The 12286-nt window shown below is 46.8% G+C and overlaps 1 protein-coding gene across 2 annotated transcripts in view; it reads right to left on the bottom strand.

The window, feature by feature from the left end:
* The window catches only part of LOC108570832 (heat shock 70 kDa protein cognate 4-like), a 15716-nt gene that overhangs the window by 1506 nt on the left and 1924 nt on the right, over nucleotides 1–12286 (bottom strand). The window contains exons 2-6 of one of the 2 annotated variants that reach the window (XM_017932755.1): nucleotides 5640–5825; nucleotides 5043–5161; nucleotides 3581–3910; nucleotides 1658–2056; nucleotides 613–984 (exon numbers count right to left, since the gene is read on the bottom strand). In XM_017932755.1, coding sequence (XP_017788244.1) covers nucleotides 613–984; nucleotides 1658–2056; nucleotides 3581–3910; nucleotides 5043–5161; nucleotides 5640–5664 — 1245 coding nt within the window. In that variant the 5' untranslated portion in view covers nucleotides 5665–5825. Of the gene's footprint in view, nucleotides 1–612; nucleotides 985–1657; nucleotides 2057–3580; nucleotides 3911–5042; nucleotides 5162–5639; nucleotides 5842–12286 lie in introns of those variants that run through there. The other variant, XM_017932754.1, reaches the window with a different exon arrangement.

The raw sequence follows: 12286 nt of genomic DNA, 5'->3' as shown, positions 1-12286 counted from the left end.
CGGTGTTGCCCTTGGGCAACGCTGTGGGCACCGGACGCCCGCCGTTGCTCTCGGGCAGCGCTGTGGGCACAGTAAGGGACAAGTGACGTCGACAGTCGTTAAAGCGGAGTGGTGAGAGTGTAGACTCTATCATCGAAGCACAGTTCTCATTCTTACTATACTCAGGGTTCTCCACTATAAGATCACTGTCCGAAAATATGCCTCCTGGTGAAGGCACCAAGCACCACCGCACACATCTTCACGCGTGACACTTCACACTGGTTTACGTTCCCCTCTATCTGCCGTAATAGACGAAAGCCTCTAATTTTGGCGATAATGACACTCGACTGTCCGAAAATATGTGACATTGTACTGCCCCGCGGGCAAATTGCTGAGCAGCTTTGTCCTACGCTTTATATTCTTACTCTGTTTCACCCAAAACCTCAAAAATTCTGTCCACACACTCTTCTCTCACAACTATAACACTCGAATCTCACTCGCCCGTTAGAAACAGCCATGCAATATTCTCGTACCTACAGTGTCGTCAGGAAAATCGTAAAAAAAGGACTGCACGAAAAACTAGCCCATCTTGGATATCCGTGAAATTCATTTGAAAGGAGTAACGAGTCTCACTTCGATTTGAGGCACGCCACGATGCGCAGGGGGGATCCCGGTAAGCTCGAATTTTCCCAGGAGGTTGTTGCCTTTGGTCATCGCCCTCTCGCCCTCGTAAACCTGGATCAGAACGTCCGGCTGATTGTCCGAATAGGTAGTGAAAGTCTGGGTCTGCTTGGTCGGGATGGTGGTGTTGCGTTTGATGAGGGCGGTCATCACACCGCCAGCGCACTCAATCCCGAGGGTCAGCGGAGTCACGTCGAGGAGTAGCAGGTCCTGAACAGTCTCGGACTTGTCACCCTGCAAAATGGCCGCCTGTACGGCCGCGCCGTACGCCACTGCCTCGTCCGCGTTTATCGATTTGTTTAGGTCCTTTCCGTTAAAGAAATCCTACGAGATAAAAGCACGAAACTTGGTAACTGTCTTTCTACGAACTCGCAGAATTATACGAAAACGTAAGATTTGTCCATTAGCATTAGGTTAATCAGTTCTCGCTCGAAAGAGCAATTAAAAGTGAGCCGGGCTAAATTAGAATTTATCGCGACGATCGCAGCCTCTAATTCAATTACGATTATTGGAGTCCTGGCGATAAAAGTCCTTCGACTCCCGGCGCCATAAATATATTCGCAGCGGGGCCGTGTACGTTTAATGGTACCGGTAACGCTGCGACTATGCATAGGGTCGAAAAACGCGGGTGTTGACTTTGTCATCGAGCTCGTTAATTCTGTAACGTTCGTTCCGGGGGAGTTGTGCCCTCCTCCCTCCGGGCTCTGTCATTCGTGATCCCGTACCCTCGTTCGGAGTTTCGAACCCCACTTAAAAAGCTGGGGTCGCTCTCTCTGCCGGCAAACGTAATCGAATTTTAATGCGTTTTATTATCGAGCTTGCCCTATATCATCCTGATTTCGTTTCAACCGACCGACACACCGTGTCCAATTCTTATCTCTGACGAGTTAACGGTGCTCCCCGGGAAGCAATTATTTTAAAAACCCAACAAATACACAGATCACGAAGAATGTCTTGAAAAAAAAAAAAAAGAAAAATACTACGAAAATCAAGTAACCTGAAGAAGTCTCTGGATTCGTGGGATCCTGGTGGAACCGCCGACGAGAACGATATCGTGAATCTTCGATTTATCCGTGTTCGCGTCTCGCAGAGCTTCCTGAACCGGCTGCAAGGTGCTCTTAAAGAGATCTTGGTTCAGCTCCTCGAAGCGAGCTCGCGTGATCGACGTGTAGAAGTCGATTCCATCTAGCAGCGAGTCAATTTCAATGTTGGCTTGAGTCGACGAGGACAAGGTTCTCTTTGCCCGCTCGCAGGAGGTCCTCAGTCGGCGAAGTGCCCGCTTGTTCTTCGTCAGATCCTTCTTGAACTTCCTCGAGAACTCTTGCGCGAAGTATGTCACCATGCGACTGTCGAAATCTTCGCCGCCCAGGTGAGTGTCGCCGGAGATTGCTTTCACCTGCAAACATGTTGCCTGCACTTTTTCACCAATCTCGTTGGAAACCTCCTGCGTTACTTCGCCTCCGTGTTTAACTTTCGGTATACGGAGCTGTGCCAATTTTATAGTAACTCCTTCGCGATACCGCAAGTAGAGCAAGTAGGAATCAGGTCAAGGAACAACAAAGTTAAAAGCATCCCTTTATGACTTGCTACAGCCAGAACTTCGAGGCCGTACCTTCGCGTAATCAAATTGTTCCTAGAACCGCTAATCTAGGTTCCAGATAGCACCTACGAAACTACGCGCAGCTCTTTCTACCTCTCCTTACTGTCAACGAAATTATAAAAGATCGTAAACTCTGTTGCCGACCTTTTCATATTCTATGTGAACTTTCGCATTAAAACCTGCCCCGCGTTGAGCTTTTATTTAAAAACTTTTCGCGTACTTCTCGCGAACCGTTCGTGGAGAAGCGTGTAGCTTCCGCCGTCTGAAAGAGGGAGGAAAGATTGTTGTACGGGAAGAGGGGAGAGAAGAGAACGTTCCTATGAGGCGCGTGTGGGCAACTCGCGGCCCGCGGGCAGAATATGGCCCGCGATCCGTCCCCGCGAAGTTTCTTAACACGTTGAGCGCGGAGCCGATTTCGCTCTGCTTTCCGTTCAGGCGGCGATCACTTCGCGAGCTGTTCGATTATAGAGTATAAACAGAAGATAACAAATGCGCTCACACGGCATTCAGACGAAGATATACCAATCCGGGTTGATAGAAGTGTGTGAAAAGAAGAAGGAGACGTGCATAACATTTATTTTTTAAACATGATACTGCCGGTCCCACGGACCGACGCCGCCCAAACGAAAAGTTCACTGTCAGTCACCACGGACTGACGCCGCGCTTAACGTGTTAATTCGGCGCTCTAGGTACTGATTAGTATCGTATTTCAGTTTATAATCTTATTTAATGTACTGGCCCTTTTCATTTAATTTAGTCAAAGTTGCGTGGAATTGGAAATATAAAGAGGTGTTTATTAACAAAAATATACGAGTAACTTTAATACATGTGGGAGCGAGAGCGTCTCGATGCGATGCTTCGAAATGTTGCGACCGCGGCAACCGGGATCGCGAGCGGTCTTGTCTGTCGAATCGCGAGCGTGAGCGGATGCTATTGATTCTATTCTACTTTATTTTACATTAAACTTTTGTATCCTACAAGCTAGACTGCTACCCGTCCTAATCCTACATACACGTGACTTTGACCCACGCTTCTTCTATTCACGCCTCTCGGCTTTTCCAACAACACTGTCTTTCCATCCCTCGCACGCCATACTTTACATCCAGCCCCTTCGTCGGCCTCTCGTCGCTCGTCGCCCGCTTTCTCTCTTATGCTCGCCGCATTTTCTCAAAACTGCGCTTTCTTAAAATTACGATACTAGAGTTGTACGAAACACATAACGGAGATTTGCTTTGGCCGATAATTTGAACCAGGAAAGGTAAGAGGAGCGCAGCTCACGATCGAACAGAACAGAACGGAGAGACAGATAGACAGACTTACTTCGAATATGCCGTCGTTGATAGTGAGTATCGATACGTCGAAAGTACCGCCGCCAAGATCGAAGATCAGAACGTTCCTTTCACCGCGTCCCTTTTTGTCGAGGCCGTAAGCAATAGCGGCGGCAGTCGGCTCGTTAATGATCCTCAGGACATTCAAGCCGGAGATAGTACCGGCGTCCTTGGTAGCCTGCCGCTGGGAATCGTTGAAGTACGCCGGTACCGTAATCACCGCGTTCGTCACGGACTTTCCCAAATAAGCTTCCGCCGTTTCCTTCATTTTCGTCAGGACCATCGACGAGACCTCCTCGGGAAAGAACGTCTTCGTCTCGTTCTGGAACCGTTACGCGATCCACGCGATGAGATATTGACGGAGAAATCAGCACAAGAGTCGCGGAGATGAAGTAGGTTTATTTAGAAGAAATCGCGGAATTTCGGGTAGATTAACCCTTTTGTGTCTGGGGACGAGATGTCTCGTGCATTGATTTTTATTTCTTCGATATTTTTGCGTGAGGTATACAGGATGTCCAGCAACTCCTCGAACACCCGGAAATGGAGGGTTGCTGGGGTGATTCTGAACAACTTTCTCCTTTGCCAAAATGTTGTTTGAAGCTTCATTTTTGAATTATTAACGAAAAACACTGGCCGAAGAACAGAAAAACGACCTTCGCTATTTTCTTTACGATTCCGACTAATTGCAGTTTTTTCAGAAATTTATACAAACGTCGGAATGACGGCAAAAACCCATTTCTCCAAGCCTTATAAAAATAGCGGTGCAAAGTGAAATTTTTTTGACAGCGATCGATAACCGAGAAGTGACGCGTACGCGTCGTTCACGATAGCGCGCGGGTGAATCTCTGTTCGGCCGTCCCTGAGCGCGGGCTCTGCGCGCTCTCTGATTGGCCAGTGGTTTTCGTTAATAATTCAAAAATGAAGCTTCAAACAACATTTTGGTAAAGGAAAAAGTTGTTCAGAGTCACCTCAAGAACCCCCCATTTCCGGGTGCTCGAGGAGTTACGGGACACCCTGTATAGGGGGGAACAGTAAGAATCGCTACTTTGAATATTTCTGGAATAGTGATTTTCTTTTTTGTGTAGAATCACTGCTTTCTAAGTTGTATCTATCTGTCTTATGTTATATTCCATATCGTCGTCGTGATTATTATCGCAAATAACTCGATTTTTCATTCGTCGAGACTTCATTTCTATAATATGAAACTTCTACCCTCGCATTATCTCAGAATTTAGTTATTTATTCAATGTTAATTATTCAAAGTCATCTAAGAAAATTTGAAACCATTCAAACTGTGTTTAAAACACTTCTGATATCCTTGAAAATAAGGGAGATATACCCTCTCAACTGAAACGCCCAGTAGAACAAAGACATTTTTCTCAAACCACATCGTCGAATAACAGAAGATATCTAACCCATTGATACGAGAAGGGTTAATCGTGATCAAAACCCACCTTGTACTGCACTCGAATCTTCGGCTTTCCTGCGTCGTTCACCACGGTGAATGGCCATTGTTTCATGTCAGCCTGGACTGATGAATCGTCGTACCGTCTGCCAATCAGTCTCTTCGCGTCTGTCAGACGATATCATTAACGCTTCCCTTAACTATCGATTCGAACTCGGTCGAGCAACGATCGCGTAATTGGTCACAGACGCGACCAGGATCGAGACCGAATTTCACGTTATCTCTCTCTCCGTACCCGAAATTCTAACCTCGTCCATCGGTCTGTCTATAGATCCACCGAAGACGGTAAGTCGATTTGGCAGCGTCGAAACGAGAGCATTCTCAACGCTGCAGCCGGCTTCCGGTAGGAGTTTCTTTTCGCGGCCGAGCCACTGCGCCGGAAGCCAGCCCAGAAACCCCGGAAATGATAGCGATTCTTTGGATTCGTAGACTCGCTGCCAAGTCGCCAGCGCGATTATCAAAAATTCCATTCGGCCAAACCTCTATCTCTGTATAGATATATTTCGACTTTCCGTCCGCGGATACGCTTTTGCTATTTCGTTGCTTTCAAATCGAGAATACCGTCTTGCGCTACTATCGAATTTACCGAAGATCGTGTTCGTCGGATTCATGGCCACTTGGTTCTTGGCTGCGTCTCCGATTAACCTCTCCGTGTCGGTAAATCCGACGTAGCTCGGCGTCGTACGATTTCCTTGATCGTTCGCCACGATTTCCACCTTCCCATTGAGAAACACTCCGACGCAGGAGTAAGTCGTGCCTAAATCGATGCCAACTGCCGGTGCTGCCATTGTGAACCCGCGAAATTTCCAGGATTGACGAAGGAGAAATGGGGGATTTGCGATGTCGAGAAATCGTTGCTCGGCTGTTTCGATCGTTCAATCAACGCTACCTACGATCGCGCTAGATTTCGCCAAGTTCGACGATGTATGCTCGTTTAGATGCGCGGAAAATGGAGCAAGAAAAGGTAGCATTTACCGAGGAGCGTAAAAAACGTACTCGAGAAGCGTCATCTTCTATTCTCCGCTCAATATTAACAGGACCTCGTGAGCCGCTGTTCTTTCTGTTTTACGATGATGGCGTTCCTGTGCTCTCAAAAACCGGCTGAAATATTGAAGAAGCCTGACGACAGTGGCGTTCGCCATCGCCGGGAATTGATTTATGGATTTTCATTGTAACGCAAGGCCGTAACCTCTTGAAAAAGGGTCAAACTTTCGACCAAGTAACCTCTCCTATTCTCTAAGCAAGGACACTTTGCGAGGAAAAAACCAAACTAGAACAGCGTGCATTTCGGAAATCTGAAAGGACGTCGCTTTGTCGTAAAAACACAGAGGCACGTCGTGTTCCATAAAATTCGCGTTGCAGAGGAGCCAAGGAGGGGATCAAACGTCGTCGCGGAGTCGCGAACCGTGGCAAGACCGAAGGAGACGTTGTCGCGTTGGATCCCCGAGGTTTTACACGCGACAAAAGAAACGTCGTCTCTGCTAGGGGAGAGAAGACGTAATCTGGATGGTTTCCGGGAGGCTGGCCGTGCCAAATGCACTTGTGAAACGACTCGTTCGGTTCGATGATCGCGCAATTACCGAGGAAGATCTATCGCGCGATGCTAAATTTCGCGCAACGCGTCGACGTCCGCCAGAGGTGGGGAAATTTCGTGACCAGGATCCCGAATGGACCCGTGCTGTTTCACAAAGGGACACGCTGATACGGCCTATCCTCCCGTTTATGCCGCCGTAATAAACTTTCCGTCTCGAAGCTTCCTCCCGCGACGAATGATCGATAGCCGTGAATCGAAACGCTGACCGGACGGTATTTCGCGCGCGTGTCGTCCCCCTTACTCGTTAACCCTCGAAAGAACCTGCGTAGGGGTCGTTCAGCGAGATACCGTGATTGTTTTTCGAGATTGAACTCGGGTGGGGTTGGTAAACAATCGTTTTTATCAGGCTGTAGGTATGGCAAATATTGGAAATTGTCGGAGGAAAATTGTGTTCGTTGTGAGAATTAATTAGGCGACACGGGTTCTTGTCAGGAACGGAACACGAGCATACGGCGGAGCACCGCCCCAAGCTGGTCCAGGAGGAGCTAGGAGGAGCTTGCGCGATAAATTCAGCTCCAAGGATAAGCTCGAATTTGGGACGCGTTAATTTGCTTATCCTTGTAGTAAGGATCTATATATCCGTTCGCTACGACGGTCAAAAATTGGAGATTAACGGTGGAGTCGTGCGAATAGCTTTTCTAAAAATGTTTCCAACAATATATGAGAAATTGAAAATTTCTTCTAAGAACTGAAGGTAATCGTGCTGAGTGTGAAAAATTCTTGAGAAACAGAGAAAACGAATTTTACGGGACGCGTGATTTTCACGCATTTCGAATTTCACAGGGAAAATTACACTTCTCTCCTACCACTTATGTATGCTTACAAATTTTAAGGAAAATGTAAATGTCATTCGCGCGTCAATTGACGCGTGATAGGTATACAAGAAATGTCCGTAAACCCAGTGTCAAATCAGACAGAATCTCGTCAGAAACCTCCGTCTACATAACATAAAAGAATTAAACACAGCAAATCGTAGAAATCCACTCAACTCGAAGCGACGACAAACGCTGAAGCAAAATTCGAGAAAAACCTTGAAAGCACAGAAGGAGCGATAAAGGTGGGCCAAGAATAAGGACGCAAGGATGGAGAGAAGAGTGGATACGTAGAATGGTAGGCAAAGTAGAATAGCGCGGAGGGGGTTGGAATCGCGCGAAGGGGTGGTGACGCGAATATCGAGATTGGATCGGGGCGGGGGACGGGTGGGCAGGCCTCATAAATATGTCGTCAGGCCGGTAAACAAGGGCACGCGAAGTCGGTACAAGCGGGTACGTCCGTTCTCGGTGTCGTATATATACGCGCGGCGTATTGTAGGAGCGTTTGGTGGCGGCGGTCGTGGTCGCGCCGCGCCGCGACCGGGGATTTAAAGCCGGGAAATTTATCGTTTCGCGAGGAGGCGGACAGAAGCGACGAAAGGGATGAAGCCACGACTGAGAGAAGCTGCAGGAGGTTGAACGACGGTGGGAGGGATGTACAGGAATGGATGCGGCGTGGAAGAGAGAGAGAGAGAGCGAGGAGGGAAGACAGGGAGTAGCGAAAAGCTCTGGCAGACTACCGAAAACCAGTCGTCTAGAATACTCCGGTTCCCCTACCACGATCTGGCCGCGATTCAACGACCGTTCCGTCGGCTCTTTTCAACCTGGCTAGCGTTCTCGCTATATGGATGCCTGGTGTCCTGAAGGAAACCGCGAGTTTCTTCTCAACCAATGGATCGTCGCGAAACGGACGATCACCTGTATATAGCTTCTTTTTCCAGGTTATTTTCGGTGTCCTCGAAAAACGTTATTCCGAGCTTAGAGGGCTGTAATTCGTGTATAGTTGATGGAACGAATATAGCGAGGTCGTGAATTAAAGAATCAAGGGTTGAATTTGTGAATTAACTTCTTAAACGATGATTTCGTTTCTGTCTATTCATCTAAGCGTCTGTCATTTTAATGTTTTAGTGATGTATCAGGTAAGGAAAGCTCGTCTGTTACATATTAATTACACTTAGTAATCCTCAAGTTGGAATTATAATTAATTTTTCTTACTGATATAACTATTTTTCTCGTATCTTGATCAGAATCTTTGCAACGAGTGTGACATGTTGTAGGTTAAAGGATTAAAGCTACGTGGTGTTAAATCACCGTTACTTCTCAGAATTAAATCGTAAAAATGAACCTGCAGGTGGTAAGGATCAAAGCACAGACGTATTAAATATACTGTAATAGAAGGAGCAATTTCGAATTGACATCGAATGGCCCTGAAAGAGGCGCAAGCTCTCTCATAGTGTTAAGGATACTTAAGTTTAGACCAGGTTTACGATACGGACGCGACTCTGCTGTTTTTAAGATTAAGGTTCGAATACGCGTTTAATGTTTTCGTTCGTTAATTATTCCTTATTGTCAGGAGGGCTCCAAACCTCTCATAAAAGCGGAGAATTTGGAGTTTCTTCGTGCATCTCAATAGCAATTGACGTGAGCTGAGGCACATGCGAGCGAGCAAGCGGTACCCTGGGTTTGTCGCAGAAGCTCAGGTGACTCGTACCTCACCCAGAACACCCCTTCCCTAAGGGTGAGCGGTTGGCGTCGGGCGTCGACCAAGGCCCTAACTTGATTGGGAGTCTTGGTCCCCCACACAAATCTCACACCCGTCAAGGGACCCAAATGGACGGACAAGACCGTATAAGAGGACTGAACAGTGACAGATCAGGGGGTGATAGACAATGAAGGACATTGTTGTAAGAACACATTAGTGAAACATAGAATTCTGAACTCTAGTACGAAGGATTACACGAATTTTGAAACTCAGGACATTCGACTCGCACACATTTAACATTTAAGAACTCAGTTACATTGTATTACTGTTACATGACAAACTGTGTTGCAAATAAAGAGTTATTTGCTATATAATCAGGCTTCATGAACATTGTGGGAGCCAACGCATAGCGCTTGGATTATGTGTGCTTCGAGGTCTAGTCGATTTTGCGATCTTACCGTATCAGTTTCACCGACTATCATCCGACTATCACTCTCACTTTCAAAACCTCCCCGAAAAATTCACGAAATTAGAATACAGTATCTCATACAGTCGATAAAGAGCGTCCCGAAGAGAAATCGCCCAGCAAGGCCGGTAATCTGCCGCGACAAGCAGCGATCGCTGTCGTATTTCTCCTCGGATAATAGACATAAATAACGAGGCTGATATTGAATGAGAGAAAAGTGGGAACCGGTTGGAACACTTTCAGTGCATCGGCAGGGTTTGGTCTGCACACACAGAGAGAGACGAGAATAGCGAAGAAGGGTGAGAAGAGCGGCGTGCCGCAGGGGGTGTGGAAAGGGCAACCGGCGAGCTGCAACATTTCGAATATAAGTTAGCCGGATATTGTTCGGCGCGGGGCGAATGGTAAGGGGCTTAGCAGCTCTGGAGCACAGCGGCCAATATGGTGGTTACACGAGGATGAAACGATATAAATCCCGAAACGCTTACAGTTATTGCAGATCCAACGTAATATCCACTCGAACGCCACGCCGCGCCGCGCCGGCCCGGTTTACGCGGTAATTCGCCGATGACAGCGTCGCGATAAAATGAAATCGGTCCGCGGCTTTTATAACGGCCGCGACGCGTTAATCCCCTTTCGCCGTCAAGGCTGACGACGCGACGCGCCCGAGAAGCGTTGAAAATGAGGCGAGAAGCGACCGAGCTGTGAAATTTTCACCTCCTTTATTTCTACCTGTCGAATTTAACGCTCGCACCTGAATTAAAGCGGAGCTCTTTGGTTACTAAAATCTTTCGGTTTATCGAAATTTCTTTTGATTGCTAAAAAGGAGCTCTCTGGTTATCAGAGTTTCCTTCGGTTATTAGCCCTTTGCACTCGAGTGGCGACTGAGAAGCGACATTGTTTACCACTTGGTAAAAGATTGATTTACAGGACTGCAGGCCTCGCATAATTGTCTAAGCAGCGAATTGGTTTGGAAGAAGCAGTCCTTAATGAACTGCTACAACGCCTTGTGTAATATAAGAATACATTAAATATAGAAATACATCTGATTTGCAATTTACTTGTAGCAAAAGGATGTTCGAGTGCAAAGGGTGAAAAAGGTGCGAGCGACGTTTGACAATTATTTTTGAACGCCGAAAAAAGAAGAAAAAAGGACGAACTAATCTCTGGTCTCGTCTGGGAACGATCGAACCGTAGGACAAGTTCCGATAATCTACTCGAGTAACCTCGAACGATTCACAATTTTCTTTTCACCCCCGTAGCCAGCTATTATTCTCCCATTTCGCTCTCGTAAGTCATAAATAATACGCGACGATCGAGTTTTCGCCGGTGGTGGTATCGAGGACGTACACGCGTCTCGCTGGAAATCCCCTCGCGAAAGATGAAACGGCTCGACGTTTCGAACCGAGATCGTACCGAAGATGACAAATCTCATACGGTATTCATGGAAACTGCGTATTCATCAATGAGATGATCGTCGGGGCTCCGGATAAAAATCCTGTTCGACCGTCGAGCGCGCCGTTACACACTCTGCGTTACTTCCCAACCCTCTTCGTGTTCTCTATCATCCCTCTCTCCTCTTTCCGCCTCTCTCTCTCTCTCTTGCTCGCTCGTGCTAGAATATTCGAGCACTCGCAAGAAAGAGCATTTCCGCCAGGGTGGCGCGGCGTGTGTACGTGGGTGTACGGTGCTCGACGTGTGCGTTATTTGAGTTATTTCACACATGGCGGCCGATCGATAGGCATCGCGTTGCATTCGGGGACTCCCTCCCGCGCAACTTCCACCGTCGCTCACCTCTTCCTATAGGCAGTTATACGTCTTTCTGTCCGCGTACCACCGCTCACTTTATCGCTCCCTGTGTGTCACCGGACACGCGGACGCGACGCGAATCACGCGGACACGGTTTGTAGCGGAAGGAAGGGATTTGCGGCTGGGAGTCGTCGAAGTGCTTCGACGTTCAGCTACTTCGGTTTGTGATTGAATTTCGGGAAAGCGTGTTTAACTCTTTCGCTGCGGAAAATTTTAGTACGGCACGAATCATTGTTTTAACTTAAACTATTTAAATAAATGAATATAGATACGTTTACAATAAATAAATTTCTGAATATAAGAATCTTATAGTACAATAAATTATTAATATAATTATAATTATATTTATTCACGAATATAAAGATATTAGTAAAATAATTTCTCTTACTAGATTAACACGTTCCGTGCCGCGTGGGTCGCATACGCCCCACCCTGGACTTTCCGTTCAGGCCATTTCATATTTCGGCCTTTTCCTTCCGCTGACTTGAACTGTGCAACTACGGCGATAATTTGTTGAAACAAACATTTTTCCTTTGCTCTATCGCGTATCTTGAACGTTACCTTTTTCACGATAACAATGATTTTTGCAATCTTGTAAATATTGGAAGACACATAGGGTGATAAGCAAAACTGTTAGTCTCGACAACGTGGGGCGCATACGACCCGCGCGGCATGAACGGAAAGTCACCGAAAATCGGTCCGGCACGGAACGTGTTAAATGATACTGGAGCAGCTATATTTGATGAACGTAGTAAGAATCATATTAAGGATATTGAGGGTATTAAATTTATTATTCCTTTATTTATAATTATAATTCGTCTATTAGTTTGTTTATAAATAATATTAATTAGGT

Source organism: Habropoda laboriosa, unplaced genomic scaffold (genome assembly GCF_001263275.1).
Source record: "Habropoda laboriosa isolate 0110345459 unplaced genomic scaffold, ASM126327v1 scaffold86, whole genome shotgun sequence".
Classification (NCBI taxonomy): domain Eukaryota; kingdom Metazoa; phylum Arthropoda; class Insecta; order Hymenoptera; family Apidae; genus Habropoda; species Habropoda laboriosa.
The sequence above is the reverse complement of the archived record's forward strand: the minus strand, read 5'-3'. Positions and strand labels throughout refer to the sequence as shown.